General features: G+C 43.9%; 1 protein-coding gene across 2 annotated transcripts; it reads left to right on the top strand.

Annotated features, from left to right (window-relative positions):
* Window positions 1-51: 51 nt before the first annotated feature.
* On the top strand, window positions 52-27,738 carry adgrg7.1 (adhesion G protein-coupled receptor G7, tandem duplicate 1). 2 transcript variants are annotated; one of them, XM_058381570.1, is made up of 18 exons: window positions 52-308; window positions 4,260-5,103; window positions 5,354-5,440; window positions 7,294-8,013; window positions 10,173-10,277; window positions 14,222-14,325; window positions 14,545-14,691; window positions 14,856-14,944; window positions 15,400-15,530; window positions 16,111-16,254; window positions 17,183-17,343; window positions 17,422-17,580; window positions 17,950-18,062; window positions 18,509-18,837; window positions 18,917-18,998; window positions 23,746-23,904; window positions 24,023-24,182; window positions 26,743-27,738. In XM_058381570.1, the coding sequence occupies exons 3-18, from the start codon at window positions 5,410-5,412 to the stop codon at window positions 26,914-26,916; spliced, it is 2,808 nt and encodes a 935-aa protein (XP_058237553.1). In that variant the 5' UTR covers window positions 52-308; window positions 4,260-5,103; window positions 5,354-5,409; the 3' UTR covers window positions 26,917-27,738. The 2 variants fall into 2 exon arrangements, with proteins under 2 accessions (XP_058237553.1, XP_058237552.1); XM_058381569.1 differs by having other exon boundaries at window positions 4,260-5,440.

Here is a 27,738-nt window from a genome sequence, read left to right as displayed (position 1 = left end):
GGAATATAATTGAGATGGAAATCCTGCATTTTTTTTTCCTCCACACTTTCACATTCAGTCCGGTTTTTTGTCTTTATCTTGTTACACACACACACACATGCACACACACACCTCAGTGCAAGCTTGTGTGTTTTAATGAATTGGGCTAAATATCACGACCTGGAGTCTGGGACTAAGGAGCCTGTGCTTTAATGGTGTGCGATCATAATAAGGACAATTAGGCGGGAAAAAACCCCTGAAATAAATCGAAGCTCCAGACGGCCTTCATGCTTTACCCTCTCACTAAAAACACCATGCAAGAGACACATGTGAGTACTTCTACTGATCTCTGACCACTATGGCAGCAGGTCACATAATTAAACACTGACTGCTAAGTTGTTATTTGTAATATTTTACAGTTGGTCAAATTCCATGCAGCTGAAAGGTTTCATTTCTCCCTAAGAACATATTCAAGAGCAAATCTGGCTGATATGTGACATCTGACCCAAACACACACACACACACACACACACACATACAGTTCTGTGGTGTGAAATCACATTAAATCGACAAACAAGGAGCCAAAAGACATAAATTGCCTTCCTTCCATCAGGTGAAAGACTTCATTAGATCGACATTTGAGCAGATTAAATAAGAGAGTTACGCACCGTCTTCAGATGACGGTGATAATCCTAACGCAAATTTGGGTTAAAAGTCGCCGTCTGCCATCACACGCTGTTCTGTGTGCCAGCAGGCAGCGCTAAACAAACAGCAAGAGAACAAGACGTCAGGTGAAGCCTTTCACACACACACACACACACACGCACACACACACACACACACACATCATCTGCGCGCAGGTTTTGACGGCAGACGGTGACTTTTCCCATAAATTTGCGCTGGGATTATTGCGATCAGATGAAGCTAAAAACACTCACACTAGAATTTAGACATAATGAACAGTTCAGATGGATTTATTTAACCTCTGGCTGGATCGCGAGAGTTACACAACACAGCACAACACAACACAGCACAACACAGCACAACACAACACAGCACAACACAACACAGCACAGCACAGCACAGCACAACACAGCACAACACAGCACAATACAACACAGCACAACACAGCACAACACAGCACAACACAACACAGCACAACACAGCACAGCACAGCACAGCACAACACAGCACAACACAGCACAATACAACACAGCACAACACAGCACAGCACAAAACAACACAACACAGCACAACACAGCACAACACAGCACAGCACAGCACAACACAGCACAGCACAAAACAACACAGCACAGCACAACACAGCACAACACAGCACAATACAACACAGCACAACACAGCACAGCACAAAACAACACAACACAGCACAACACAGCACAACACAGCACAGCACAGCACAGCACAACACAGCACAACACAACACAGCACAGCACAACACAGCACAACACAGCACAACACAACACAGCACAGCACAGCACAGCACAACACAACACAACACAGCACAAAACAGCACAGCACAGCACAGCACAACACAGCACAACACAACACAGCACAACACAGCACAACACAACACAACACAGCACAACACAACACAGCACAACACAGCACAACACAGCACAACACAGCACAGCACAACACAACACAACACAGCACAACACAGCACAACACAGCACAATACAACACAACACAGTACAACACATCACAGCACAACACAACACAGCACAATACAACACAACACAACACAGTACAACACAACACAGCACAACACAGCACAGCACAGCACAGCACAACACAACACAGCACAACACAGTCCAACAGAGCACAACACAGCACAACACAACAAAGCACAACACAACACAGCACAGCACAGCACAACACAGCACAACACAGCACAGCACAGCACAGCACAACACAACACAACACAACACAGCACAGCACAGCACAGCACAACACAAAACAGCACAACACAGCACAGCACAACACAACACAGCACAACACAGCACAACACAACACAGCACTACACAACACAGCACAACACAACACAACACAGCACAACACAACACAGCACAGCACAACACAGCACAGCACAGCACAACACAGCACAGCACAACACAGCACAACACAACACAACACAGCACAGCACAGCACAACACAGCACAACACAGCACAGCACAACACAGCACAGCACAACACAGCACAGCACAGCACAGCACAACACAACACAGCACAGCACAACACAGCACAACACAACACAGCACAACACAACACAGCACAACACAACACAACACAACACAGCACAGCACAGCACAACACAACACAACACAACACAGCACAGCACAGCACAACACAACACAGCACAACACAGCACAACACAACACAGCACAACACAGCACAACACAGCACAACACAACACAACACAGCACAACACAACACAGCACAACACAGCACAACACAGCACAACACAACACAACACAGCACAGCACAGCACAACACAACACAGCACAACACAGCACAACACAACACAACACAGCACAGCACAGCACAACACAACACAGCACAACACAGCACAACACAACACAACACAACACAACACAGCACAGCACAACACAACACAGCACAACACAGCACAGCACAACACAGCACAACACAGCACAACGTGTGACAAAAAAGACACACATTTCTTTGTTGGTTAATATGCTGGTTTGTAGGTGCCTTGTTGTGTGTGTATGTGTGCTTGTGTTGGACTGGATAATGGATTTTAAGAGATGTACACACTCCGAGTATACAGCCTATATTACTGCTGGTAATGACCGCAATGTACACACACTGCTCGTATACAGCCTTCATTAAGCTCCTGTAATGAGACTGGGTTACATCAGGAAGGTACCATGATGTGTGTGTGTGTAAAACATGGCATGGTGACTACATATACATGATGGTGAGCATGTCATCGACCTGTGCATATGCAAGACTCTCAATCCATGCAATATTCGGTTGCCATGGGAATGCATGCTTATGTGAGGCTAGATGAAACAGGCTAGCGTGATAGTAACACACACGTCGAGTGGAGCTCAGTGTGTGTGTGCGCGTGGGTTTTATGTGTGCCAAGGAGTGAGTTAATTGAGTACAGGTGTCCTCGCTGCACCTGCGTGTGTGTGTGTGTGTTTCGGCGTACGTGCCCTCCTTGCAATCACGCTGATGTTGGGATGATGTCAGCCCATTAGCCCCTGCACACAGCTTGTTTTCCCAGAATAAACCTGAAGATGATGGAGATTTTCATACCAGCGGTGCTGACCCATGATTAGTTACGTCTTCCCCCTCCTCTCTCTCACACACACACACACACACATATACAGGCAGGAGGCGGGAGATCACTAATGCGTGATAATGTTGTATAAGTGGATTGTCCCTGTTCCCATGTTGGGTCAGTGCCACGGCTGTGCTACTTTCATCAGCGAGTACACTCATCCTAATAACCGCACACTCGCCGCCCACCTGCCCGAGCGCACGTGCGTGTTTTGGTAAAACTCTCAATGAACTGGTTCAACTGTTCATGATCAAACAACTGGGTACGGAAAAAATGACAGGAGAATTTGTTAGAAGGCATAATCTGAGACGGTCATTACGTATTGCCTCGTACCATTGGGGGTTTGACTTCGGTCTCCGCCCTGTGGGTGGAGTCTGCATGTTCTCCCAGAGCTCTGGGGTTTCCTCCATCAATCTGAAGACATGCCTTATGGGCTGATTGGTGCCTTGAAATTGTCCTAAATGTGTGTGTGCGTGTGATTGATTTGGTTTGTTTTGTGCCTTGAGGATCCCTGTAAGCCTGTGAAGGAAAAATGGTACAGAAAACGGATGGATGGATGGAGCAATCATGCATCTATAGATCAAGAGCTTCAGTTAATGCTAATGTTCATGAAGGAAAAAAATCACTGACTGTAGCATGGAGGTTGGTGCCAGTTCATCTGAGGATTTCCTCTAGGCGTCTCACAGACTGTAGTCTGTAAAGTTGGAGCAATTTAACACCCAAAATGTTTCACTGATGAAGGAGCATAAGGCTGTGGTAACTCAAATAACCAACAATGCTGAGGAGAAAAGCATCTCAGACCACCTCACTCCACATCAAACCTTAAAAACTGAGATCTTTTTTATTACATGCTGTTAAAACTGTATCTATATTAACTGTGTGTGTTGGAGAACTGTGTGACAAATAAATCTGACAATAATTTGTCTTTTTTTGATTCATTCTTCTCCCACAGTATTCAACCCACTAGCTGTGTATGCAGAGTCAGTCTGTTTGTGGCAGCACCTTGGTGGAACCCTGCCTCGCTGTGATGTCAGGGACTGCAGGTTGACATGGAAGCGGACACAAGTGCGGGCCATTCTGCATAATTATGTAAACAAATTTATGCAAAAAAAACAATGACCAAACGCTGTGAAAACAAGAAGCAATTGTGGATACAAACCCATACAGACTGTAAGCCATACAGAGGTACCATGTTTGCTTTGTACCTCAGCGGTTAGTGGGGTTCGAGTGCTCAAAGCAGGACCTCCTCAGTCCAAAGACATGTGCTGTAGGCTGACTGGCATCTCTAAATAGTCAGTATCCCTGTACCCCGGGATAGACTCCTGGCTCCTGGTGACCCTGTGTAGGATAAACGGTGAATAAATAGTGGTATTAACAAATGATAAAGTGACAGGTGGCACGAGGCATGATGGGTCGTGTAGATCTGCCCCCACTGGCACCATCATGGCAATTCAGGAATGCAATTCTAAGATCCTTTATAAAAGGCTGACTTATTCTTTTGTCATTTCACTGGACCTCAACATTATTACATTCCAGGCATTTGGTAGATGCCCTAATCCAGAGCAATTTACAATTTACATAATTTTGAACAACTGAGGATTATGTGTCTTGCTCAGGGGCTCAGCTTGGTGGTCCCAGGATTCAAACTTACAACCTTCTATTCAGAAGTCCAATACCTTAACCACTGAGCTACCACATCCCTGTGTGACGAAATATACACTGACCTCCAACTGCTAGAACCAGCTCGAAATGAACAAGAACATCCATGAAGGTTTCCAAACATATTCGCAAGTGAGGTAGGTGTGTTTGAGGGATACAGCCCGAAAACCTGAACCAGCACCAGTTTAACCCTTGAGCTACAAATAAATATTCCAGAGGTCTCTGTTCTAAAAAACTTTGAAACTAATATTATTCAAAATACCAGGTATGTACATAACGTGGAATTATGTACGTATTTCCTTGTTATCTCAGTTGCACATCTAGAATATCTAGTATCAACAATGCAAATAGTTCTTCCAATAACAAAAGATGTATCTGTTATATAAGAGCAGGAGTTCTAACTAAGCCTCAGTACTGGATTCCGATCCCAGCTGTCCAGCCTGATGGACCTCTGCTTGTTAATTCTTGCTTCAGGTAAGTCTTATTCTTCAGTTTTAATATTCTGTACCATTTTGTAATCCTGATCCCATCACACCATGACTCACAGTGTAGAACTACATGAGCTTATTAAACTATTCTTTATGGTGTTCTTTAAGTTCCTGTGGAAAATGACATAAACAGTGCTTTATTGTTGTTGGGTTCATATATTAAGCAGGATTATTAAGCCTAATTATGGAGATTTTTACTCAGTTCAAGTTTCAAATTTTCTCCTGGCAGATAAACGTGATGCAAAATTACTATATACTCACACAATATTTATACTTTATATATGGATCACATAACTCATAGATTTACTGAGACAGTTTAATTTTCATTGTGTTTTTAAATTGCACTAATCTCCAGACACTTACATCATTTAATATTTTGACTCTTTTAACAAAAAGAGATATAACCAGTAGCGATATTTAAATATTTGGAATGCTGTTATATAGTCGAACCTTGGTCGCAGCTTTGTTCTCATGATGCTGCTTGTTTAGTTTAAACTCCATTCAACACAATTAGCAGTTTGAGAGCAAAGGAGGTCAATATTTATGCAACATCAGCCATAACATTATGACCACTGACAGACGAAGTGAATAAGACTGATGATCTCCTCATCATGGCACCTGTTAGTGGGTGGGATATATTAGGCAGCAAAGGAACATTTTGTCCTCAAAGTTGATGTGTTAGAAGCAGGAAAAATGGATGAGAGTAAGGATTTGAGTGAGTTTGATGAAGGACCAAATAGTGATGGGTAGACGACTGGATCAGAACATCTCCAAAACTGCAGCTCTTGTGGGGTGTTCCCGGTCTGCAGTAGTCAGTATCTATCAAAAGTATCCTTTAAGTCTTGTACGTTGTGACTTAAAGGATCTGCTGTTAACATCTAAGTGCCAGAAACCTTCAGGGATTTAGTGGAGTCCATGTCTCAATGGGTCAGGGCTGTTTTGACAGCAAAAGGAGGACCAACACAATATTAGGCAGGTGGCCATAAAGTTATGCCTGATCATGGTGTATATTCTGTATGTATATGTAGAGAGAGAGTAATATTTCTCTTCAGTTAAGTAATATGCGCTGTTTTGTAAAGATCCAAATGAAGTCCGTTTTAGTTCTAGGCTGTAACTCTACAAAAAGTGGAACAGTCCAAAGAGAGAGCAATATAGATTGTATTTTAACGTCGATTCTTTTGGATGACAGATGTTTGGTTTTAGATTTCACACAAGGTTTATTCCAAAAGTTTCACAGAAAGCACAATTGTGAAACTTTATTTATCTTCATGGTGTATGGATTGTGTCTATATGCAAAGTTAAGACTCATTTGCCTACCCTGGCTTGATCAAAGCATGACATTCACTCAGCTATCTAGGCTTTTTCAGCACAGGAGACTGGTTTTACTGATTTTTTAGGCAAAGTCAAAAGAAAATAAAACCAATTCTACGTCATATTAATGTAACATACAAATAAATAGTTAGTTAGTTTGCTAGTAACCACAGTGACTGAGGTTATGGTTTGTGAGGTAATGTCACACACTCAGATGGAAAAAATTAAAAATAATTTGGTTTTTTTTTATCTCTCTATGTGAGTGTGTTACTGAAGTAAACAAACCTCACGAATGAAGATTCCTTCTTTGTGCATTAATAATGTCATAAATGATGATCATGCCAGCACAAACATGAACAGACAAGCCAATCCACCATCTTTTACTAAACTATATAACATCTTGAAGGCGAATAAAACAGATTTATTTTGCTTCAGAGAAGAGAGGTCTATAGGCCAGAATGTAGAAGTGCAAGGTGCAATTTTGACCGAACTAAAAGTGCCATATTTATTCTTGTCTTCTGTAAACAGTGATGACGACAGTGAGTGGGAACACCACGTCCTCTGACACCACTGGGAACAACATCATCCTGCCCACCACCACCGTCATCCCTCCCACCAATCTGATCACCACCATCAGTCTTCCCACCACTCTGCCAACCACCACTGTCATCCCTCCCACCAATCTGACCACCACCACCAATCTGATCACCACCCTGCCCACCACCACAGTCATCCCTCCCACCAATCTGACCACCACCACCAATCTGATCACCACCCTGCCCACCACCACCGTCATCCCTCCCACCAATCTGACCACCACCACCAATCTGATCACCACCCTGCCCGCCACCACCAATCTACCCACCACTCTGCCAACCACCACCAATCTGACCACTGATCTGCCCACCACCACTACCACCACCACCAATCTGCCCACCACCTTGCCCACCAATACCACCACCACTGTCGTCATTGCCACCAATCTGCCCACCACCCTGCCCACCACTACCACCACTGTCATTGTTGCCACCAATCTGACCACCACCCTGCCCACCACTACCACCACCACTGTTGTCACTGCCACCAATCTGTCCTCCACTACCACCACCATTGTTGTCGCTGCTGCCAATCTGACCACCGCCATCATGACCAACACCACATTGACCCTGCTGTGTCAGAATGGTGGTCAACAAACTAATGGAATGTGCATCTGTCCTGATGAATTCACTGGTCAATTCTGTGAGAAATGTACATCCTTTTCCACCTTCATCATCTTATAGATGATAGCTCTTTTAATTAAGCGCAGCTTCTTTTACTTTACTTTCTTTTGCTAACAACAACAAAATGGCAAAATGTTTTGTGAAGGGAAAATTTAAAATCACACATTGGATCTCAATTAATTAAACATATTTATTTATTTATTTATTTATTTTATTTTATTTTATTTTATTTTATTTTATTTTATTTTATTTTATTTTATTTTTATTTATTTATTTATTTATTTATTTATTCATTCATTCATTCATTCATTCATTCATTCATTCATTCATTCATTCATTCATTCATTCATTTAGGGCACTGGTGGCTCAGTGGTAGGTTTCTTGCCTATCGTGCAGTAGGCCTGGGTTTGATTCCCAGCCACTAGATGTAGTGCCGGTCCCAAGCCCGGATAAAATGGGAAGGTTGTGTCAGGAAGGGCATCTGGCGTAAAACCTGTGCCAAGTTGATGTGTGAACCGGTTGGTCCGCTGTGGCGACCCCTCACATGCGTAGGGAGCAGCTGAAAAATCAACAACCAACCATTTAGATTGAAATTTTTTACTAATATACATGGTGTAATTCATTGAAAATAAATTGATGTGTCAATGGAATCCAAAATCATCAACCCAATGATAGCTACATTCAAAACCACAGCAAAAACCTAAGTAAAAAATGATCAGCTGATCCATTGACCTTGATGAATTTCTGAACAGCAACCCTTGATGCAAGTCAATAGTTTATATGGCCCCCACATGCCTGAATGCACTCACATCATCTGGGCATGTTTCTGATGAGATGGTGGATATTGTCCTGGGGATCTCCTCCTAGACCTGGATCAGGGCATCAGTGGGCTCCTGGACAGTCTCTGGCGCTCCTTGGTGGCTTAGGCTTCTCTGACAGATGTTCTCAACTGGATTCAGGACTGGGGAATATGGGGGCCAGTCAATGGAATCATCCAGAAACTGCCTACACATTCTGGCCACATGAGGCCAGGCATCGTCATTCACCAGGAGGAACCCAGGGCCCACTGCACCAGCGTGAGGTCTGACAATGGCATTGAGGACTTCATCCCAGCAGTAATTGGTGAGTATGTAGAGGAGGTTCAAGGATATTCCTGCCCAGATCATCACCCACCCTTCACCAAACAGGTCATGATGGATGATTTTGCAAGCAGCATAATGTTCCCCATGGCATTTCAAGACTCTTTTGTGTCTGTCACATGTGCTCAGTATGAACCTGCACTCATCTCTGAAGAGAATGAGGCTCCAGTGGTGGACCTACAAATTCTATGTTCTTTGCAAAATGCCAATCAAGCTGCATGGTGCTGGGCTATGAGCACAATCTGACTAGAGGATGTCGGACCCTCAGTCCATGCTCCTGGAGTCTGTTTGGTCAGACACATGCACATCAGTAGCCTACTGAATAGGGCTTTGGCTGTGCTCCTAACCTTCCTCCACACACAAAGGAGCAGATACCAGTCCTGCTGCTGGGTTGTTGCCCTTCTACAGCCCCATGTAGCTCTACTCGTGTAACCTCCTGTCCTCAGGTATGGAGGTCTTGTCCTGGAGGAACTGGACTACCTGTGCAACTTGATTGGCTTCCTCATGCTACAAGCAGTGACTAACAAAACTAGAGACAAATCAGTCAGGAAGGATAATGAGAGAGCAACTACCTGCTTAAACCATTTAGTTTTTTGTGAGTTGTCTTGCTGTTGCCTTTCCTGTGCACCAGTCACAATGCCTCATGCTTCCTAACTGAACAGATCAGGTTCCCTGAATTTTAAGTACATTACTGTACAGTGAAATTCTTTCTTAGCATATCCCATCCTTGGAGGGTTGGGATCAGAGTGCAGGGTCAGCCATGATGCAACACCCCTGGTGCATGGGGTTGAGGGGCCCAACGGTGGCAACTCAGCAGTGCTGGGGCTTCAACCCTAATCTTTCAATCAACAACCCAGAGCCTTAACCACTTAGGCTACCACCACCTCTGAGCAACCACCACCCCATTTAACTGCCTTGGTGTTATACTGTGATCATTAAGAGTTCCCTTCAAACGTCTTTGAGCAGTGTATTTTTATTCACTTTTTTTTTTTTTATTAATAATGACCTTCGTGCCATGCTGTATATTACAGTTTGTCTTTATTTACAGCAAACATCTGTCATGAAACAACTGTTTACAACTTCACCTTTCCCAAGACGCTTCTTGGACAGGCAGGTTACTCAAAAGATGAGTGTCCTTCAGGAAGCATTAACGGTAAAGTATCTCAGTGGTCAATAAAAAATATGTTGTTTCTTCTGTAAAGCTGCTTTGAGACAATGCTCTTTGTTAAAAGCGCTATACAAGTAAAATTGAATTGAACTGAATCAAATTGAAAATAAAAATAAATAAATAAATAAATAAATAAATACATTAGCGCCCCTAATTATTTGGTGAATAAATAATAATAATTCATTTTTTAAATTGTGTTTGTTGTTTTAAAAATGAGTGTCTTTTTTGACTAAAAGAGTTTAGAGATCATTTAACTGTTTTGTTTCTGTATTTTCTTTCTTTCTTTTTTTAAAAAAAAAATCTTTTAAACAAAATATTCCAATTTGGTGTTCAAACATTTTTTGAAAGATTTTTTGAAAAATAAACTTGTCATTTTTTTGTCAGCTTTAAATACAAAAACAGATAAATTTTCCATCATTTACAAAAAAAAAAATACTAAAGCTACATATTGAATTTAAATTGAAGCTAAAGGTTAAATCTTAAATGCTAATATTAAACATAAAATTAAATAAAAAATGTTATATTTAAATGTTAATCTAGCCATGGGGGTCACAGTCCAGTGACTTCTGTGCCAGTCCAAAGCCCGGATAAAGAGAGAGGGTTGCATCAGGAAGGGCATCCAGCATAAAACATTGCCAAATATAACCATGAATTTACATACTCTGAATTTCATACCGGATCAGTCGAGGCCTGGGTTAACAACGATTGCCTTTGGTGCCGTTGACCTACAGGGTGCCAGTGAAAATTGGGCTACTGTTGGTCAAAGAAGTAGAGGAGGGAGGAGAGTGCGTAGACAGAGAGAGAAGAGGAAAGGTAAGAGTGTAGGACTGTGAATAGGAACTCTGAATGTTGGTACTATGACAGGGAAAGGTAGAGAGCTGGCTGATATGATGGAGAGAAGAAAGGTGGATACAGGTGTGTACAGGAGACCAGGAGACCCAGTGGAAGGGTAGCAAGTCTCGTAGTATAGGAGCAGGATTCAATCTGTTTTATTATGGTGTGGGTGGATAGTACGAGAAATGGGGTAGGTGTGGTCCTGAAGGAGGAGTTTGTGAGGAATGTTCTGGAGGTGAAGAGAGTGTCAGACAGGGTGATGAGTCTGAGGAGAAAGAGAGGTGATAGAGAGTATTCCCAAGGGTGAGAGAGTGGTGATAGAAGCAGATTTTAATGGACATGTTGGTGAGGGGAACACAGGTGATGAGGGGGTGATGGGCAAGTTTGGAGTTAAGGAAAGGAACCTTGAAGGACAGCTGGTAGTGGGCTAATAGGATGGACATGGCTGTGGTTAACACTTATTTTCAGAAGAGGGAGGAGCATAGAATGACTTACAAGAGTGGAGGTAGGAGCACACAGGTAGACTTCATCCTATGTAGAAGAGGCAATCTGAAAGAGATTAGTGACTGTAAAGTGGTAGTGGGAGAGAGTGTAGCCAGACAACATAGGATGGTGTTGTGTAGGATGACTTTGATGGTCTGTAAGAAGAAGAGGTCAAAGATAGAGAAGAAAACCAAGTGGTGGAAGCTGAAAAAGGAGGAATGTTGTGAGGAATTTAGACAGAAGTTGAGGCAGGATCCGGGTGCTCAGGTAGTGCTGCCAGATGACTGGGAAACTACAGCAGAAGTGATCAGGGAGACAGGAAGTAAGGTGCTGGGTGTGTCAGCTGGAAGGAGGAAAGAAGATAAGGAGACTTGGTGGTGGAATGAGGAAGTTCAGGATAGTATTCAGAGGAAGAGGTTAGCCAAGAAGAAGTGGGACATGGACAGGACTGAAGAGAATAGACAGGAATACAAGGAGTTACAGCGCAGAGTGAAGAGGGAGGCGTCTAAGGCCAAGCAGAATGCATATGACGAGTTGTACACTAGGTTAGACACTAGAGAAGGAGAGAAGGACTTGTACAGGTTAGCTAGGCAGAGGGATCAAGATGGGGAGGATGTGCAGCAAATTAGAGGAGTTAGTGTACAGAGGAGATGGAAGGAGTACTTTGACGAGCTGATGAATGAGGATAATGAGAGGGAAAAAAGAGTAGAAGGGATGAACTCTGTGGAACAGGAAGTAGATAAGATTAGAAAGGATGAAGTCAGGAAGGCTTTGAAGAGGATGAAAAGTGGAAAGGCAGTTGGTCCTGATGACATTCCAGTGGAGGTCTGGAAGTATCTATGAGAGGCAGCAGTGAAATTTAAATTTATTAACTAGTTTGTTTAACAGGGTTTTAGAGAGTGAGAAGATGCCTGAGGAATGGAGAAGAAGTGTATTAGTGCTGATGTTTAAGAATAAGGGTAACATGCAAAGTTGCAGCAACTATACGGGGATAAAGTTGATGAGCCATACAATGAAGCTATGGGAAAGAGTAGTGGAAGCTAGGTTAAGGAAGGTAGTGGAAATTTGTGAGCAGCAGTATGGCTTCATGCCCAAAAAGAGCACAACAGATGCAATTTTTGCTGTGAGAATGTTGATGGAGAAGTATAGAGATGGTCAGAGAGAGTTGCACTGTGTGTTTGTAGACTTGGAGAAAGCGTATGACAGGGTGCCAAGAGAAGAGCTGTGGTACTGTATGAGGAAGTCAGGAGTAGCAGAGAAGTATGTCAGAGTGGTGCAGGACATGTATGAGAGGAGCAGGACAGTGGTGAGGTGTGCTGTAGGTGTGCAAACGGATTTCCAAGTGGAGGTGGGACTGCATCAGCGATTGGCTCTGAGCTCCTTCCTGTTTGCTATGGTGATGAACCAGTTGTCAGAGGAGCTCAGGCAGGAGTCTCCTTGGACAATGATGTTTGAAGATGACATTGTGATCTGTAGTGAGAGCAGGGAGCAGGTGGAGGAAAACCTGGAGAGGTGGAGGTTAGCACTGGAGAGAAGAGGAATGAAAGTCAGTCGTAGTAAGACTGAGTACATGTGTGTGAATGAAAGGGAGGGAAGTGGAACAGTAAGATTACAGAGTGAAGAGGTGAAGAAGGTACAGGAGTTTAAGTACTTGGGGTCAACAGTCCAGAGTAATGGACAGTGTGGGAAAGAGGTAAAGAAGCGAGTGCAGGCAGGTTGGAATGGGTGGAGAAAGGTGTCGGGAGTTCTGTGTGATAGAAAAATTTCAGCAAGAATCAAGGGGAAGGTGTACAGGACAGTGGTGAGACCGGCCATGCTGTATGGTTTAGAGACAGTGTCACTGAGACAGAGACAGGAGTCAGAGCTGGAGGTAGCAGAGCTGAAGATGTTGAGGTTCTCTTTGGGAGTGACAAGGTTGGACAGGATTAGGAACGAGTACATCAGAGGGACAGCTCATGTTGGACATTTGGGGGACAAAGTTAGGGAGGCCAGATTAAGATGGTTTGGACATGTTCAGAGGAGGGAGAGTGAGTATATTGGTAGGAGAATGTTGGACATGGAGCTGCCAGGCAGGAGGCAAAGAGGAAGGCCAAAGAGGAGGTATATAGATGTAATCATTGAGGATATAAATCTAGTCGGTGCAAGTGTTGAGGATGCAGAAGATAGGTATAGGTGGAGAGAGATGATTCGCTGTAGCGACCCCTGAATGGAAAAGCCGAAAGAAGAAGATATTTAAATATTAAATCTAAAACCTAAACATAAATATGATTCTTATATTTAAATCTGAGATGCATGGTGATTTTAAAAAGACATGAAAGTAAAGATTTTTACTTCATCACACCGGAAAAAACTGTTGTATTGGCATGATTTTTGATATTTAATACAATTTGTCCATAACATGCACACGATTGCCAAGTCGGCAAACATGAAGTGAGGATATATCTGATGTGTTAGTATTAAATCTCCTCAGGACCATGTGCTGATGTTCCCAGTGAAAATGCTTGCCCCCCTAAATTGCTGATTGCACTTATTATTAACACTTTATTGAAACCTTTTAGCTAAAACATTTCAGATTTACAGATTTGTTATTTTCTGTATGTGGACCATCTAAGCCGGATTTCCCAAGGCCACAGCTTGGTGCTTGAATGAAACTCGCACTTTTTCTCCACCTCAAGAGCTGAAATGTGACCTGACCCTGGATATCATTGATGCAGCGGTGAGTTAATTACACTATTTATTATGCGTTTGCACATGAAGTCTAAGTCTCTACATGTTCCAGTATTTCATACTAAAACATATGAGAGATACAAGTTTCTGGCCTCCTGGTGGTCCAGCGGCAGGATCCCGCACTCTCATTGCCATGGCCCAGGTTCGATTCCGGGTTGGAGATTGAAAGTGCAAATGGAGTCTATCAAACATTTTTTTTCTATTTTAGCTTTCAAGCAGCAGTTCTGTTACCAGACTGAATTTGGCCTCCAGCAGCCAAATCCTCACGTCCAAACCAGAGAAGCTAACCCCGCAAAACATCAGCACAGCTGTAAAGATAGTCAACTGTCTGCTTGCACACACAGAAAGCACTCAGGTCTGTTTCCTTTCATTGACCTCAAAGTTGCACCACATGATGTAGACCTCGAAAGACCATTGAAAAAAACATCTCTATTTTTGTCAGGAATTTCAGATGATGTAACTTCCTGCTTAGCATGTTGTGACTGATACAGTCATAGCGTGTCTTTTTTTCTCCCTCAGGACATCCACCTTGCCTCCATCACCACAGTCAGCCAGCTTCTTAGCGCTAACGCAGAGCAGTTCTATGACGTCACTGGGTCCATCAGCAGGTACTGAATGAATGTATTCTGTACTGAACCGAACATCTTCTGGAGGGCTTGACTGACGCTAGCATGACCTGCTTAGTGGCTTGTTACATTATGACAGAAAATCTCACAGCGTTACTCTTGAACGTGTGTCAACTGAACATCTTCTGAACATTAAGAAATTATTTATGAGCATTTATGAAACATGTAGCTCTTTAAAAACATACAGCTTTACCTCTTGATTGTTAATCTTCGGGACAGAGGGGTTTGTTTCTGCTTTTTTAAGCTGTTTTTTGTCTTTTTAATAATGAAAAGGACGGAAAATAAAGAGAGGCTAGTGACAGCACGATATAGCTGCAATAGTGTAAAGGAGAACAGGAACTGACTAACAATGTTCTTCAACAGGAAATATAAGAAAATACACCCTGTAAGCTGAGCTTAACTCTGTGTGTGTGTGTGTGTGTGTGTTTTATCTTCAGTCTCACCAAGACGTTGCAGAGGTTTTCTCTGATGCAGGTTGATAACGGATCACTGCTCGTACAGCCGAACATTGCTATACACTCAGTCACAGTGTCCCAAAGTTCAGAAATACAAATGACGGTTTTTTCAGGTTTGTCTGGCTGGAGAACATCTGGCCTGCCTCCGTCTCTCTAACTCACTCTCTTTCTCCCTAACTCACTCTCTCTCTCTCTCTCTCTCTCTCTGTCTCTCTAACTTTTTGATAATGTGTTATTGCAGGTTTATATTAATGTACCCATCAGATAGTCAAAAAATATTGGAACAAACACAAAGAAACAATAAACCAGGTTTAATCTGATTGGAAATAAATGAATAAATAAATGTTAAAAAAAAACCAATAATAATGCACTGTTCTTTAATAAAATGATAACTAATATTTCTGAAAATACTCTCCACTATGAAAGCTATTTTTAAAAAACATTTTTATTTTGTCTGATCGCTTGGTGCAGTTCATGTGTTCATAAAATAGAAATTTTGATTAATTTTTTTTTAGAGGAAATTGGATCAAAATCTTTTCCAACTGCATTTTTTCCCATGTGAAAATCTTCAGCGAGTCGTATTCGGGGCCTAATTGGGAATTAGTAACAGAACATCCTGGAGCTCAACCTAAATCCGACACTCCATACCAAACATTGCATTCTCTTTTTCTTCCTTCTCTATTATTATTACAGCTTTAAATAACAGAATCCAACGAACTGCCCTTGCTGAATCCCGTCCTCCGGACAGCCTGTCAGACAACAGAATAAAGATAAATAACACCTTCGCTACTCACCAGCTGCCCATCGATGTCCAGATTGACGTCAAGCTTCCACAAGGTACAGTATTTTACAGCACTGGTATTCCCATCTCACATCCAGTGTTCCCTGGAAAAGGGAACTTTTCTGTGACCCTGATGGAATAAAGCCATGAAGTTAACCATGTACGACACACTGAGCTTTAATAGACAATTATTACATTGTATTAAGTATAAAAGTAGACGCAAGACTGTTTTTCATTTATCAAGTCAAGTCTGTGGCACATCACCACTCGATCTCACTCAGCCGCTAAGCGGCGGCTCAGAGCATGTGCATGCCAGCTCATAGATCTGGACTGTTGGGGCAACAGTGGCTCGAAGGTTAAGGCACTGGGTTACTGATCAGAAGGTCAGGGGTTAAAGCCTCAGCACAACCCCAGAAGGGGTTAAAGCCCCAGTCTCTGCTCTAGGGGGCAGTAACAAAGATAACCATGCACTCTGACCTGGGCTTCCTAACAAGCTGGGATATGTGAAGACAGGAAGACCTCTTCTATTCCAAGTATATGGGTCCAGGAAAATTATTAGGATTTCTTGGGCTGTCAAGATTGACCTGGTTGGAGTCTCTGTGGCTGAGGATGGAGCACATGGAGATACATGAGATCACTGTCGACAGATCCACCAAGAATCCATGAAGCTGCAGTTACCATCAGATTCCATCAGTGAACAGCTGATAATTTCAATATGACAGAGTTGATGTTTAAACTAATGTAAATTTCCTGGCTGCACTTGTGGCCCATGTGGAATACACAGTTATAGACAGGAAATGGTTTATAATCACACACTCCAAGATGAGGAGTTCGCTTTAAAGTCTGGTTTCATATGACCTCACACACACAGAGAACTGTACAATTCCACAGTAAAGATATAAAAAGAATAAAGAGTCAAGACATTTTAGTATCTTGCTGAAACTTCATCATTTCCTTTGTTTTTTCTTTTAATTGCCTTGACAGACACTGAAGGCACCAAAATTGGCTTTGTGCTCTACAATAACGATCAGTTCTTCAGATCCCAGGCCTTCCAACCATCGCTGAACCTGAACAGACGAGTGATCAGTGGACACCTGGAGGAGGACAAGACCCTGGAGTACGTTCAGTTCATGATGAGGACTCAGGTACGAGAATGAACTCATGGTTGACGTGTACAGATGTTGTGATGTCATGGTTCTTCACCACGATGCCTGTTGTTGCAGATATCCTCGTCTATTCATCTCCATGACTTTGCCTGTGTGATCTGGGAATACAAAAAGCAAGACTGGAGTACAGAAGGCTGTAAAAAAATCTGGAATGCTGCTAATCAGGCCTGCAAATGTGAAGGTGACATGAAATTAGCCAACTTCGCCATGTTGATGGTGAGATTAGATCAGATGCTCGCATATCATTAACACTAAATATCAGATACCACACAAGTCATGTAAATTTTCAAGTTTTTCGTGATCATTCCTGTCAATTGTACAAAGTCAACATTCAAAAATGCCCACAAATATCCATAAAAGGCAAAGAGAGATATAATAATGACGACTGACAGCCTTCTAAAGTTTCCAGTAATGCAGCTCATCCATAGCAGCTACCACAGCTAACATCGGCTATCGTAGTCACATGCTAATTCCTCCTCTGCCATTTTTTGATTAGATTTTTTCTTGGCAGTTTGCGAATATTATAGCTGGAACCCAGTTGAGTCACTTCACATCATCACGTGTCCTCGATCCTTGTTTACACAGAGTTACCGCTCCAACCCTCAGATCAGCCAGGCTTTAGGCCAGGTCAGTATAATCGGCTGTGCTGCGTCTGTTGTGGGCTTGATCATCACGGCGATATTCCAGATCCTGACCAGGTGAGTGGATTGGAATTAAAGGCATTTTACTAATGGACACTGTATTACCTGGTGGAAGAACAGAAGCGTCAATTGATACAGCAGGTTCAGCTAACCTGTGCTTTTGTGGTCTCTGAAAAGTAAACAGACAAAAAAACAAAAAAAGTTCATGTCAGTTTCTATACCTGGGGAAAAAATGTGAAGAAGATCTGAACTACACATTATTTCACTTTTAAGCAATTTTATATTAAACACACACTCCGACAGCTGTTTTTTTTTTTTAATGAATGAATGAATGAATTTTTTTTTTTCATGGAGAAAGTAATATATATATTTTTTTCCCATTTTAGCTTTTAACTAGCTTGTATTTTTTGTTATTTTAATAATTATTAGTATTTTTTGCTGTTGTATTTTATTATACTTTTTTTTTTTACTATTTTTTTTTATTTTTATGTACATTTTCACAGAAAGTCGAGAAGATCCAGTCCTACCATCCTGCTGGTCAGCATCTGTGTGTGTATGGTCATTGTCTACCTCCTCTTTATCTTTGGTATCCATAACCTGACCCACGAGTCCAGCGCTAATCTTTCGGTAGAGAACGTCATCCCTGCGTCTGATTTCTACTTAGAGCCGGACCACGGGCCGTGTACAGCATTCGCTGTCCTCCTGCATTACTTCCTGCTAGCCACGTTCACCTGGAGCGCGCTGTATGCCGCGCACATCTTCCTCCTGATTAAAAACACCATCTCGGGGCCGCCACGATACTTCACCAGCTTGTCGCTCGTTCTGGGATGGGGTGAGAGACTTGAACTGAATGTTCTAATGGGGCAGGAAATAAATTTGAATAGTTTTGAAATTCTTTTCTTCATCCCCAGGTCTTCCTGCAGTGGTGGTGGGAATCTCTTTAGGAATCACATACCGGATCCAAAACCCCTTAAACTATAGACAGGAAGCTCTGTGAGTGATACTGGGCTTTACTTCCTGCTTTATTCAGACTCCATGCCAGAAAGAAAGAAAGAAAGAAAGAAAGAAAGAAAGAAAGAAAGAAAATAGAAAGAAAAGAGTTTCTGCCCAACATAATAAAGAGAAAGAAAGAAAGAAAGAAAGAAAGAAAGAAAGAAAGAAAGAAAGAAAGAAAGAAAGAAAGAAAGAAAGAAAAGAGTTCCCTTTTGAGGGAATTCAACGCTGCATCATGACTGATGTTATAGGAACACTTTGTCGAGGAAGTGTGTCTGAAGCTCAGTGTACACACACGCCAATTCAGTGGCTTGGATAGGACATGTGACAGAGGAATACGTGCCAGCATGTCCATATAAGGGCATCTACGTCACATCCATTTAGCTTTTTGTCTTCAGGAAGCGCTCTGTTATATGTGTGTCGAGTATCTGTCCGAGACAGGTATGGTTAAGAATTTTAAGAGGTGTGTGCATCCATGTCCGCATTTTATTACGGAGAATGGCACACATGCTCTTTGCGTGGTTTGTTTGGGTGAGGAGCATGCCCGGTCGGCTCTCAAGGGATCCGGCTGCGTGCATTGCGGGAGATTTCCTCCTCGCAAGCTCTGATCATTGTTTACCTGCACCTCGTGGTTCAGGTCCCTGCTTAGATTATAGGGTTCGCAGATGGAGTTAGCGGAAGTGGAAAAAGAGATGGCTCTTTCCCTTTCTGTTGTCCTCTCCCCTGACTCTGATGTCTACAGTTTGGCTACGGGAGCTTGCGCTGTGATTTCTCCCAGGTCATGCAGACAGCTGCCTTTTTTTCAGGACCTCCATGATGAGGTATCAAGGTCCTGGAAAAACCCATATTCGACATGCCTTTTTTCTCTGGCTTCCTCTGGTTATTCAGCCATTATAGGGCTGGATGAGCACAGTTATGCTGCCATCCTTAAGGTGGAAGAGACGCTTGCGGGCTATCTCTCCCCTACATTGGCAGCATGGAGAAGGCTGGTGCTCCCTTCCAAACCATGTAGGGCCACTTCAGCCCTTGTGGGGAAGACCTACACACCAGCGGGCCAAGCTGGCGTCCCTGCACACCATGGCAGTTTTGCAGGCCTACCAGGCTGACCTGCTGAGGGAGCTTGACTGTGGTCTCTGAGCTGCGTCGAGCCACAGATCTTGTGCTCAGTGCCACGAAGCAGACGGCCTGCGCCATAGGCCGTTCAATGGCTGCACTGGTTGCCATGGAGAGGCACCTGTGGCTCTATCTTACAGGGATAAAGGACAAAGACAAGTCCTTCCTCTTGGATGCCCCGATTTTACATCAGGCCCTATGCGGCAATGCAGTCAGCGCTGTCATCGACCAGCACCAGAAGGTGAAGCACCAATCGGCGGCATTTAAAGAGATTATCCCTCACCGCAGCAAGAAGCCTGGGCCATCGTCCAGCCTCACCTGCCCCCCCAGCTGTTCAGCCTCGGGTTCATGGTGGCAGCAGCCAATGTGATTCCTTTGGGTCTGCTTCACATAAGGCCATTCCAGTTCTCAGAGGCTCAGAGGTGCGGGCTTCCCATCCCCGCAGGCATCCCCATGGACAAGACCCCGGTTTCTGGCCTTGGGTCCTACTTTAGGGGCGTGTCACCATTGCAGGACACTTTCAACGGATGCCTCACTTTTGGGCTGGGGTGTGGGCTTGGACAGCCACCCTGCCCAGGGTCTTTGGGAAGGCCCTCAACTCTCGTGCCACACAAATTGCCTGTGTTTCCATGTGCTGGTGTTCACAGAAGCAGCACCACAGTGGTTGCTTATATCAACCTTCAGGGCGGTCACTGAGAGTGATTTTCGTTCCAGGACACATACATCTGGAGGCAGACTTCCTGTTGAGACAGGTGCTGAGGCCCGGGGAGAGGTGGCTCCACCCTCAGGTGGTGGAGACCGTCTGGCAGATTTATGGCCAAGCGGAAGTGGATCTGTTCTCTTCCGAGAATTTGACACACTGTGGTACTCCCTCTCTCATCCAGCCCCTCTGAGCCTGGATGCTCTGGTGCAGACCTGATGCTCTGGTGCAGACCCCGGTAGCTCTGCTCCCAGAACTCCTAGCCAGAGTGCGCCACGACGGGGTCCACCTTCTTCTCGTGGCTCCCCGCTGGTCCGCTTGAGTTTGGTCCGCGGACCTTGTTTCCTCCCTAGACGCCGCTCCTTGGGAGATTCCCGTCAGGAAAGATCTTCTCTCTCAGGTGTGAGGGGCGATTCTCCACCCCTGCCCAGAGATGTGGAAGCTCTGGGTCTGGCCCCTGAGGGGGACCAGTTCCTAGAGGCAGGCCTGTCATCAGAGGTTGTGGAAACTCTGCTGAATGCTAGGGCTTCCTCCACTAGGAAGCTGTATGCTCTTAAGTGGAGGCTTTTTAGTCTCTGGTGCACTCTGGCGCGAGCAGGACCCAGTGCATTGCCCGATCAGAACAGTGCTGGGTTTCCTACAGTCTCGCCTTTCTCGGGGCCTGTCCCCCTATATCTTAACCATTAGGAGTTGGCAAACCCACCGGCGGGAACACTTGCATTTTTTTCTGGTAACCATGAAAAGAACTTAAAATGCTCCGTCATTTTTGATCATACACATAAGTGTAGTACATCATTTGAATCTGTAAAGGGTCTACTTTTATTTATGTACACTCACAATATCCACAAAATATTGTGCTTTTGTAAAATAAAGAAAATAAACAGGGTGCGCTTTCAGCCATCTCAGTCTCCGCTGAAATGAAACTCTGTGAATACTGCACACACAGACATGAGAAAAATATCTATAGAAAGCTTAAAGGGTCTACTTTTAAATGATGCAAGTCACATCAAAAACAAACATTCTCAGTTTATGTAATCCGTGTGAAACCAAGGAGAGGCACAGAATTTCTGTCACACTTCATTATCTGATAATGACCTGAGGCAGGACACGCCCACACGCTATTCACAGGGAAAACAGTCTGGGTTATCTACATACAAGGCCACGCCCCGGACACCGGCTTGCTGTTGCATTTTTACCCTGCATGCCTGTTTTTGCACAGTTTTTTTTTTATCTTGCACTGTTTTACCCTGAATGTCTATTTTTTTCAGTTTTTATTTTGCACTGTTCCTGTTGCAGTTTTACCATGCATGTATGTTTTTGGACAGTTTTTTTAATATATATATATCCTACACTGTTTTTGTTTGCACCATTTTACCCTGAATGTCTGTTTTTACATTTTTATTTATCTTGAACTGTTCCTGGGATTCTTGCCAGTGAATCTTGAGTTATTCTAAATTAACTACAAACAAAGAAATATGTTTTTGTCCTCAAATTATTTTTTTGTAGCACTTTCCTCAGTCACATACCTGACTGAAAGGGGTAAGTATGCAGCTCATTATGTGGGTCTTTGTGTTCTCTGGTGTGAATTACAGCATTATTCATGATCATTCACACCTCCTCGCTTTCTAAACAAAAAGTGTCTTAGAAAATTTAAATGAATGTATTGTTTTCTGTGAATAAGTGAGCAGAATGACTGTCACATAATTTCAAAGTAAAAACTCCAGGCTACAAGATCCAGGTCACAAAAGTCTTGTACACAAATGTTATGAATGTGTTTTGTGGTCTTATTTCAGTGACTTATTTTTTTGTTGTTTTCAATAATCACACATAACTGTTATTTTCTCCAATATACAAACTTGTACATACATGCTGCTCACATATTATTGTAGCCCAGTTTGTGCTGAATACATTGTAATCAGACTTTAGCCATTTATATGTTTATAAGTAACTGAAAAATACACAAATGTCAGGACATGTCAGAACTTCTTCAGGGCCCCAAAACACCTGCAGACTCTTAAGGGTTAAAGGTGTGCATGGCCTCCATTACTGCAATTATTCTCCTCGGGGACTCTCTAGGTAGGCACTCTCATACCCAGGGCTGGATATGTCTCAAGGTGCCCAGGATGGCTGGTCATCCAGTCATCCTGCAGGCCTTCTGTCTTCCGCCCCATGAGTAGGCGGAACAAGAGAGGCTGCACTTGCTCTGCCCAATCAGAGCCCTTAAGACTTATGTCCACCACTCCAGCTCATGGCATAATTCCCCTTCTTTGTTCATCTGCTTTGGGAGCTGGAACAAGGGCAATCTGGTCTCCAAGCAGTGCTTGGCACACTGGGTGGTAGAGGCCATTACCCAGGCCTACAAGGCGCGTGGTATTGCTTCACCTCTAGGGGTGAGGGGTGTTGCCTTATCCAGTGCCCATGCTAGGGGTGTTCCCCTCCAGGAGATTTGTGCTGTGGCCGGCTGGTCCTCTACACACACCTTTGTCAGTTTTTATAACCTGGACCTGGACCCCAATCCTGGGTCTCAGGTACTTCAGGGCTAATGGGTGTTATGTTCCTGGTCTGCTTGTGCTCTCTCACAGCCCCTGGGACAGACATCAATTGGTGTGTGGCGGTGTGGGTATTGACGTTCCCATAGCATGTAGACGTCCCATAGACGTGTCGAGTTCCCTCAAAAGGGAACTACAGCAGTTTACATATGTAACCCGGTTCCCTGAGAAGGGAATGAGATCCTGTGTATTTCTCCGTCACATGTCCTATCGGAGCCAATGAATTGGTGTGTGTGCACATGCATCTAAAAACTTTTTGTTCATTGTTTTTTCCAACTTTTTCACAAAAGTTTGACTCTGGTGATAAGACAAAACAAAAGCAATTTTCTGAAGTAAAAGTAATTTCATGTTCTGTTTAGTCTCTAAATTCCGTGTGTATGTGTAGCTGCTGGCTGGCTGCAGGAGATCAGCAGAACGGTTTGGATGTGACGAAGCCCATGCTGTGGGGTTTTCTGCTGCCGGTTGCCGTCATGCTCCTCTTTAACATCGCAGTGCTCTTGTACTTCTCATACACCACCTGCAGGACCAACCCTGACCTCAACAGGTGTGTGTGTGTGTGTGTGAAAATATCAAACAATATCGACCACATATCATCAATCTAATGCTAAATAATCTTCCACAGATTTCATCAGCAGGTAAAAAGTGTCTTGTCTTTCTCCTAGCTCACAGGTCACTCCACTACGCAACAAAATGCTCGGCTGCATCTCCATGGCAGTGGTTCTTGGTGTGTCCTGGATCATTGGCTACTTCCTGCTCCTGGAACAGAATACCATCATGCAAAACATCCTCAGCTTTGCCTTCTGCCTCTTTAACACCACACAGGTGCAAGCTTCAGCTGCTAGAATTTTTTTTTAAAGTCATGTGTTCATGGGGGTTTTTTTTGGTGTAACTACAATTTTTTTGCCAAATGTATAAAAATTGATATTTAGCCATGCCCACAAATCTCCATAAAAGGCAAATGCCTGACAGTTTTTTTAGTGCATAAAGCTTCCAGTAATGCAGCAGGGTGTCACCTGTGATAGCCATATGCTAACTTTTCTCAGGGAACCGGGTTACATATGTAACCTGGTGTAGTTCCCATTTGAGGGAATTGATGACTGATGCTATGGGAATGTCAATACCCACGGCGCCACACACTGGTCGATGAGAGAGCATGAGTGGACCAGGAACAGAACACCAATTAGTCCTGAAGAACCTGAGACCCAGGAACAGTGTCCAGGTCCAGGTTATAAAACCTAATAAAGGTGTGCAGAGAGGACCAGCTTGCAGCAGCCCAAATCTCTTCGAGGGGAACACCCCTAGCCAGGGCACTGGATGAGGTGACACCCCTAGTGGAGTGAGCCCTGACCCCTAGAGGCGGAACAATACCACATGCCTCGCAGGCCTGGGTAATGGCCTCTACCACCCAGTGTGCCAAGCGCTGCTTGGAGACTGTATTACCCTTGTTCCGGCTCCCGAAGCCTCTCCTGTTCCACTGACTCATGGGGTGGAAAACAGAAGGCCTGCAGGATGACTGGACGACCGTCCATCCTGGGCACCTTTGGGACATATCCAGCCCTGGAGTGCAAGATAGCCTTGGATATGTCAGGGGCAAACTCCAGGCAGGTGGGGGCGACCGATAGAGCCTGCAGATCCCCTACCCATCTAAGGGAGGCCAAGGCTAAAAGCAGAGTCATCTTAAGGGTCAGAAACTTCTCTGAGGATGACTCCATGCGCTCAAAGGGGGCTTCCAACAGCCCATCCAGGACCACCAAGAGGTCCCAGGAAGGGAGGCATGGTTTGCAGGAAGGCCTCAGCCACTTGGCACCGCGCAGAAAACGAGAGACCAGAGGGTGCCTACCTAGGGAGGCCCCAAGGACAAGGTCATGGTTCGCAGTAATGGCGGCCTCATCTCCAGACAATTTATGTGCCACAACAGTGGATGACGGGGCAGCCTTCCAAGACCACTCCCCAGCCTGAAATTGAGGCATCCATGAGGAGTCCCACAATGATGACAATCACATGGGGGATTTATGAGGGAAAAACAGGAGTGATGGTGCGCTCTACCGACCCCCGAAATGCCAGAGGCAGTGGGATATAAGGTAGGGAAAGCCTCACTAAGGAGGATGCTCTCAGGAACCCTAGCCCTCAGGTATCAGGATTCCTTCATGGCCCGCCTGGCTGAGATGACAGATCTCAGGTCAGGTCTTGCCTGATGGGCACCCTTTTCACTGCAGCGAGGGATAAACTCCTTAAATGCTGCCAACTGGTGCTTCACCTCCTGGTGCTGGTTGATGACAGTGCTCACAGGCTCTTTGGTGAAATTGGGGTGTCTAGGAGGAAAGACTCATCTTGTCCTTGATCCCTGTAAGATTAAGCCACAGGTGCCTCTCTGTGGCATATTGCGCAGCCATCGAACGGCCTGTGGCATGGGCCATGTGATTCGTGGCACTGAATATGGGTCCTTCCAGGAGGTCAGCATGGAAAATGGCAGCTGTCTGCATGAGGGGGGCACGTGGCCCGAAGTCAGGAAGTGGTCGTCAAGCTTAGAACGGATGGTGCTAGCTTCCTGTTCTTCCTGTTTAAATTTAAATTTAACTTACCCACAGCACGCATTATTACATTGAGGAGCTCCTTGGACGCCACTGATTGTGGTGGCAAATCATCGGAGGAATTCCACTCATTGCCATGATAAAAACATATCCACTTCTGGGTCGGAACAAATTGCAGCGCAAGCTCTCGGAGCCGAAATGTGGACATTGAAGTCAGGAGAGAGGACAAGAGAAAGGGAAAGACCAATCTCTTGTTCCGCTTACGCTAACTCCATCTGTAACCACGAGACGCAGAAGCATGGCTGGTAAACAAAGTCAAACGGGATCGGAGTTTGTGAGAAGTAAATATTCCACAATGCATGCAGCCGGATCACTCAAACAAACCATGCAAAGAGCACGTGTCCTCCGTAATAAAATGTGGACACGGATGCACACACCTTTAAAAATTCTTAGACGCCATACCTGCGGACAGACAATAGACACATATTCTATCTGAGCCAATAAACAGACAATAGACACGTGTCCTACCCAAGCCAATGAATTGGCGTGTGTGCACACGGAGCTTCAGGCACACTTCCTCGACAAAGCGTTCCCATAGCGTCAGTCATGACACAGCATCAAATTTCCTTGAAAGGGAACTTGACAGATTCATTTGTTTAACAAAAACCTAAACTACATTTTCATTATCAGGGCATTTCCTGCTATATTTGTGTTACAACAGAATAAATAATAGACAATATCTAATGTAAATCTAATCTAATCCTTGTGCAGGTTTAACCTTCTGTTAAATACGCTCAACTCTTCTAAAAAGCTCTAACTGAAACAAACCTCCCTTCTTTTCTGACCTAAAGGGTATCCAGATCTTCATTTTGTTCACGTTAAGGACGTCAGTTTTTAAGCAGAAAGCCCTCGCTCTTCTCAACTCCATCCCATCTTCAGGTCTGGCTCGACATAGCCAGAGTTTCGACCTGTGGGTTCGAGAAGAAGTTGATTATGAAGAGAGCTACAAATACTACAACGTGTAACTTTCAAATCTGAAGTGCTGAGAAGGATACAAGTGTATCTTGCAGAGGAGTTGGATGATGATGCTTTGATGTCCATCACAAGAGTCAAGATTAAAGATTCAAGAAGCTTTATTGTCATTTCAACCACATGTAGCTGACACAGTACATAGTGAAATGAAACAATGTTTCTCCAGGACCCGGTGCTACATAAACATACAACAACAAAGAGTTCAACACAAAACACCACCACAGAGCTAGGACAGAAGTTTGTCCAAGCCACATAAAGTGCAAAGTGTGCAGCTAGGTGCAAACAAAGCAACGACAAGACAGTGCAAAAACAATAAGTACAAAAAGACAACACAAAAACACAGGACACTTAGCGCCGAAAAAAGAAAAAGAACATGTGCAATGAAATGTAAATTAAATGAAATAAAATGAAATGATGTACAACTTTGAGACCTGACAACATGTATTCTGCAAAAATACAGTAGCAGCGGTTGAGGTAGTGCAAAATAGAAATAAATATAAAAATAAATACAGCAGCAGATGTAATAAACACAAGGGTTGAGGTAGTGCAATAAGTATTGAACAATATAAGTTATGTGTATGTGTGTCCACACAGGTGAGAGAGACAGAGTGTGTGTGTGTGTGTGTATGTGTGTGAGAGAGACAGAGAGTATTGTACAGTTCAGTCCTGAGTGTGTGTTTGTGTGAGAGAGAGAGTTTTTTACAGTTCAGTCCTGAGTGTGTGTTTGTGTGAGAGAGAGAGTTTTGTACAGTTCAGTCCACGGCTTTGGATTGTTGCTGGTGGCCACCCTCTTTGAAGCAGTGTCCCAGCATGGC

This window comes from Hemibagrus wyckioides, linkage group LG27 (assembly GCF_019097595.1).
Source record: "Hemibagrus wyckioides isolate EC202008001 linkage group LG27, SWU_Hwy_1.0, whole genome shotgun sequence".
Classification (NCBI taxonomy): Eukaryota; Metazoa; Chordata; class Actinopteri; order Siluriformes; family Bagridae; genus Hemibagrus; species Hemibagrus wyckioides.
This window is presented reverse-complemented; position numbering and strand designations above follow the sequence as displayed.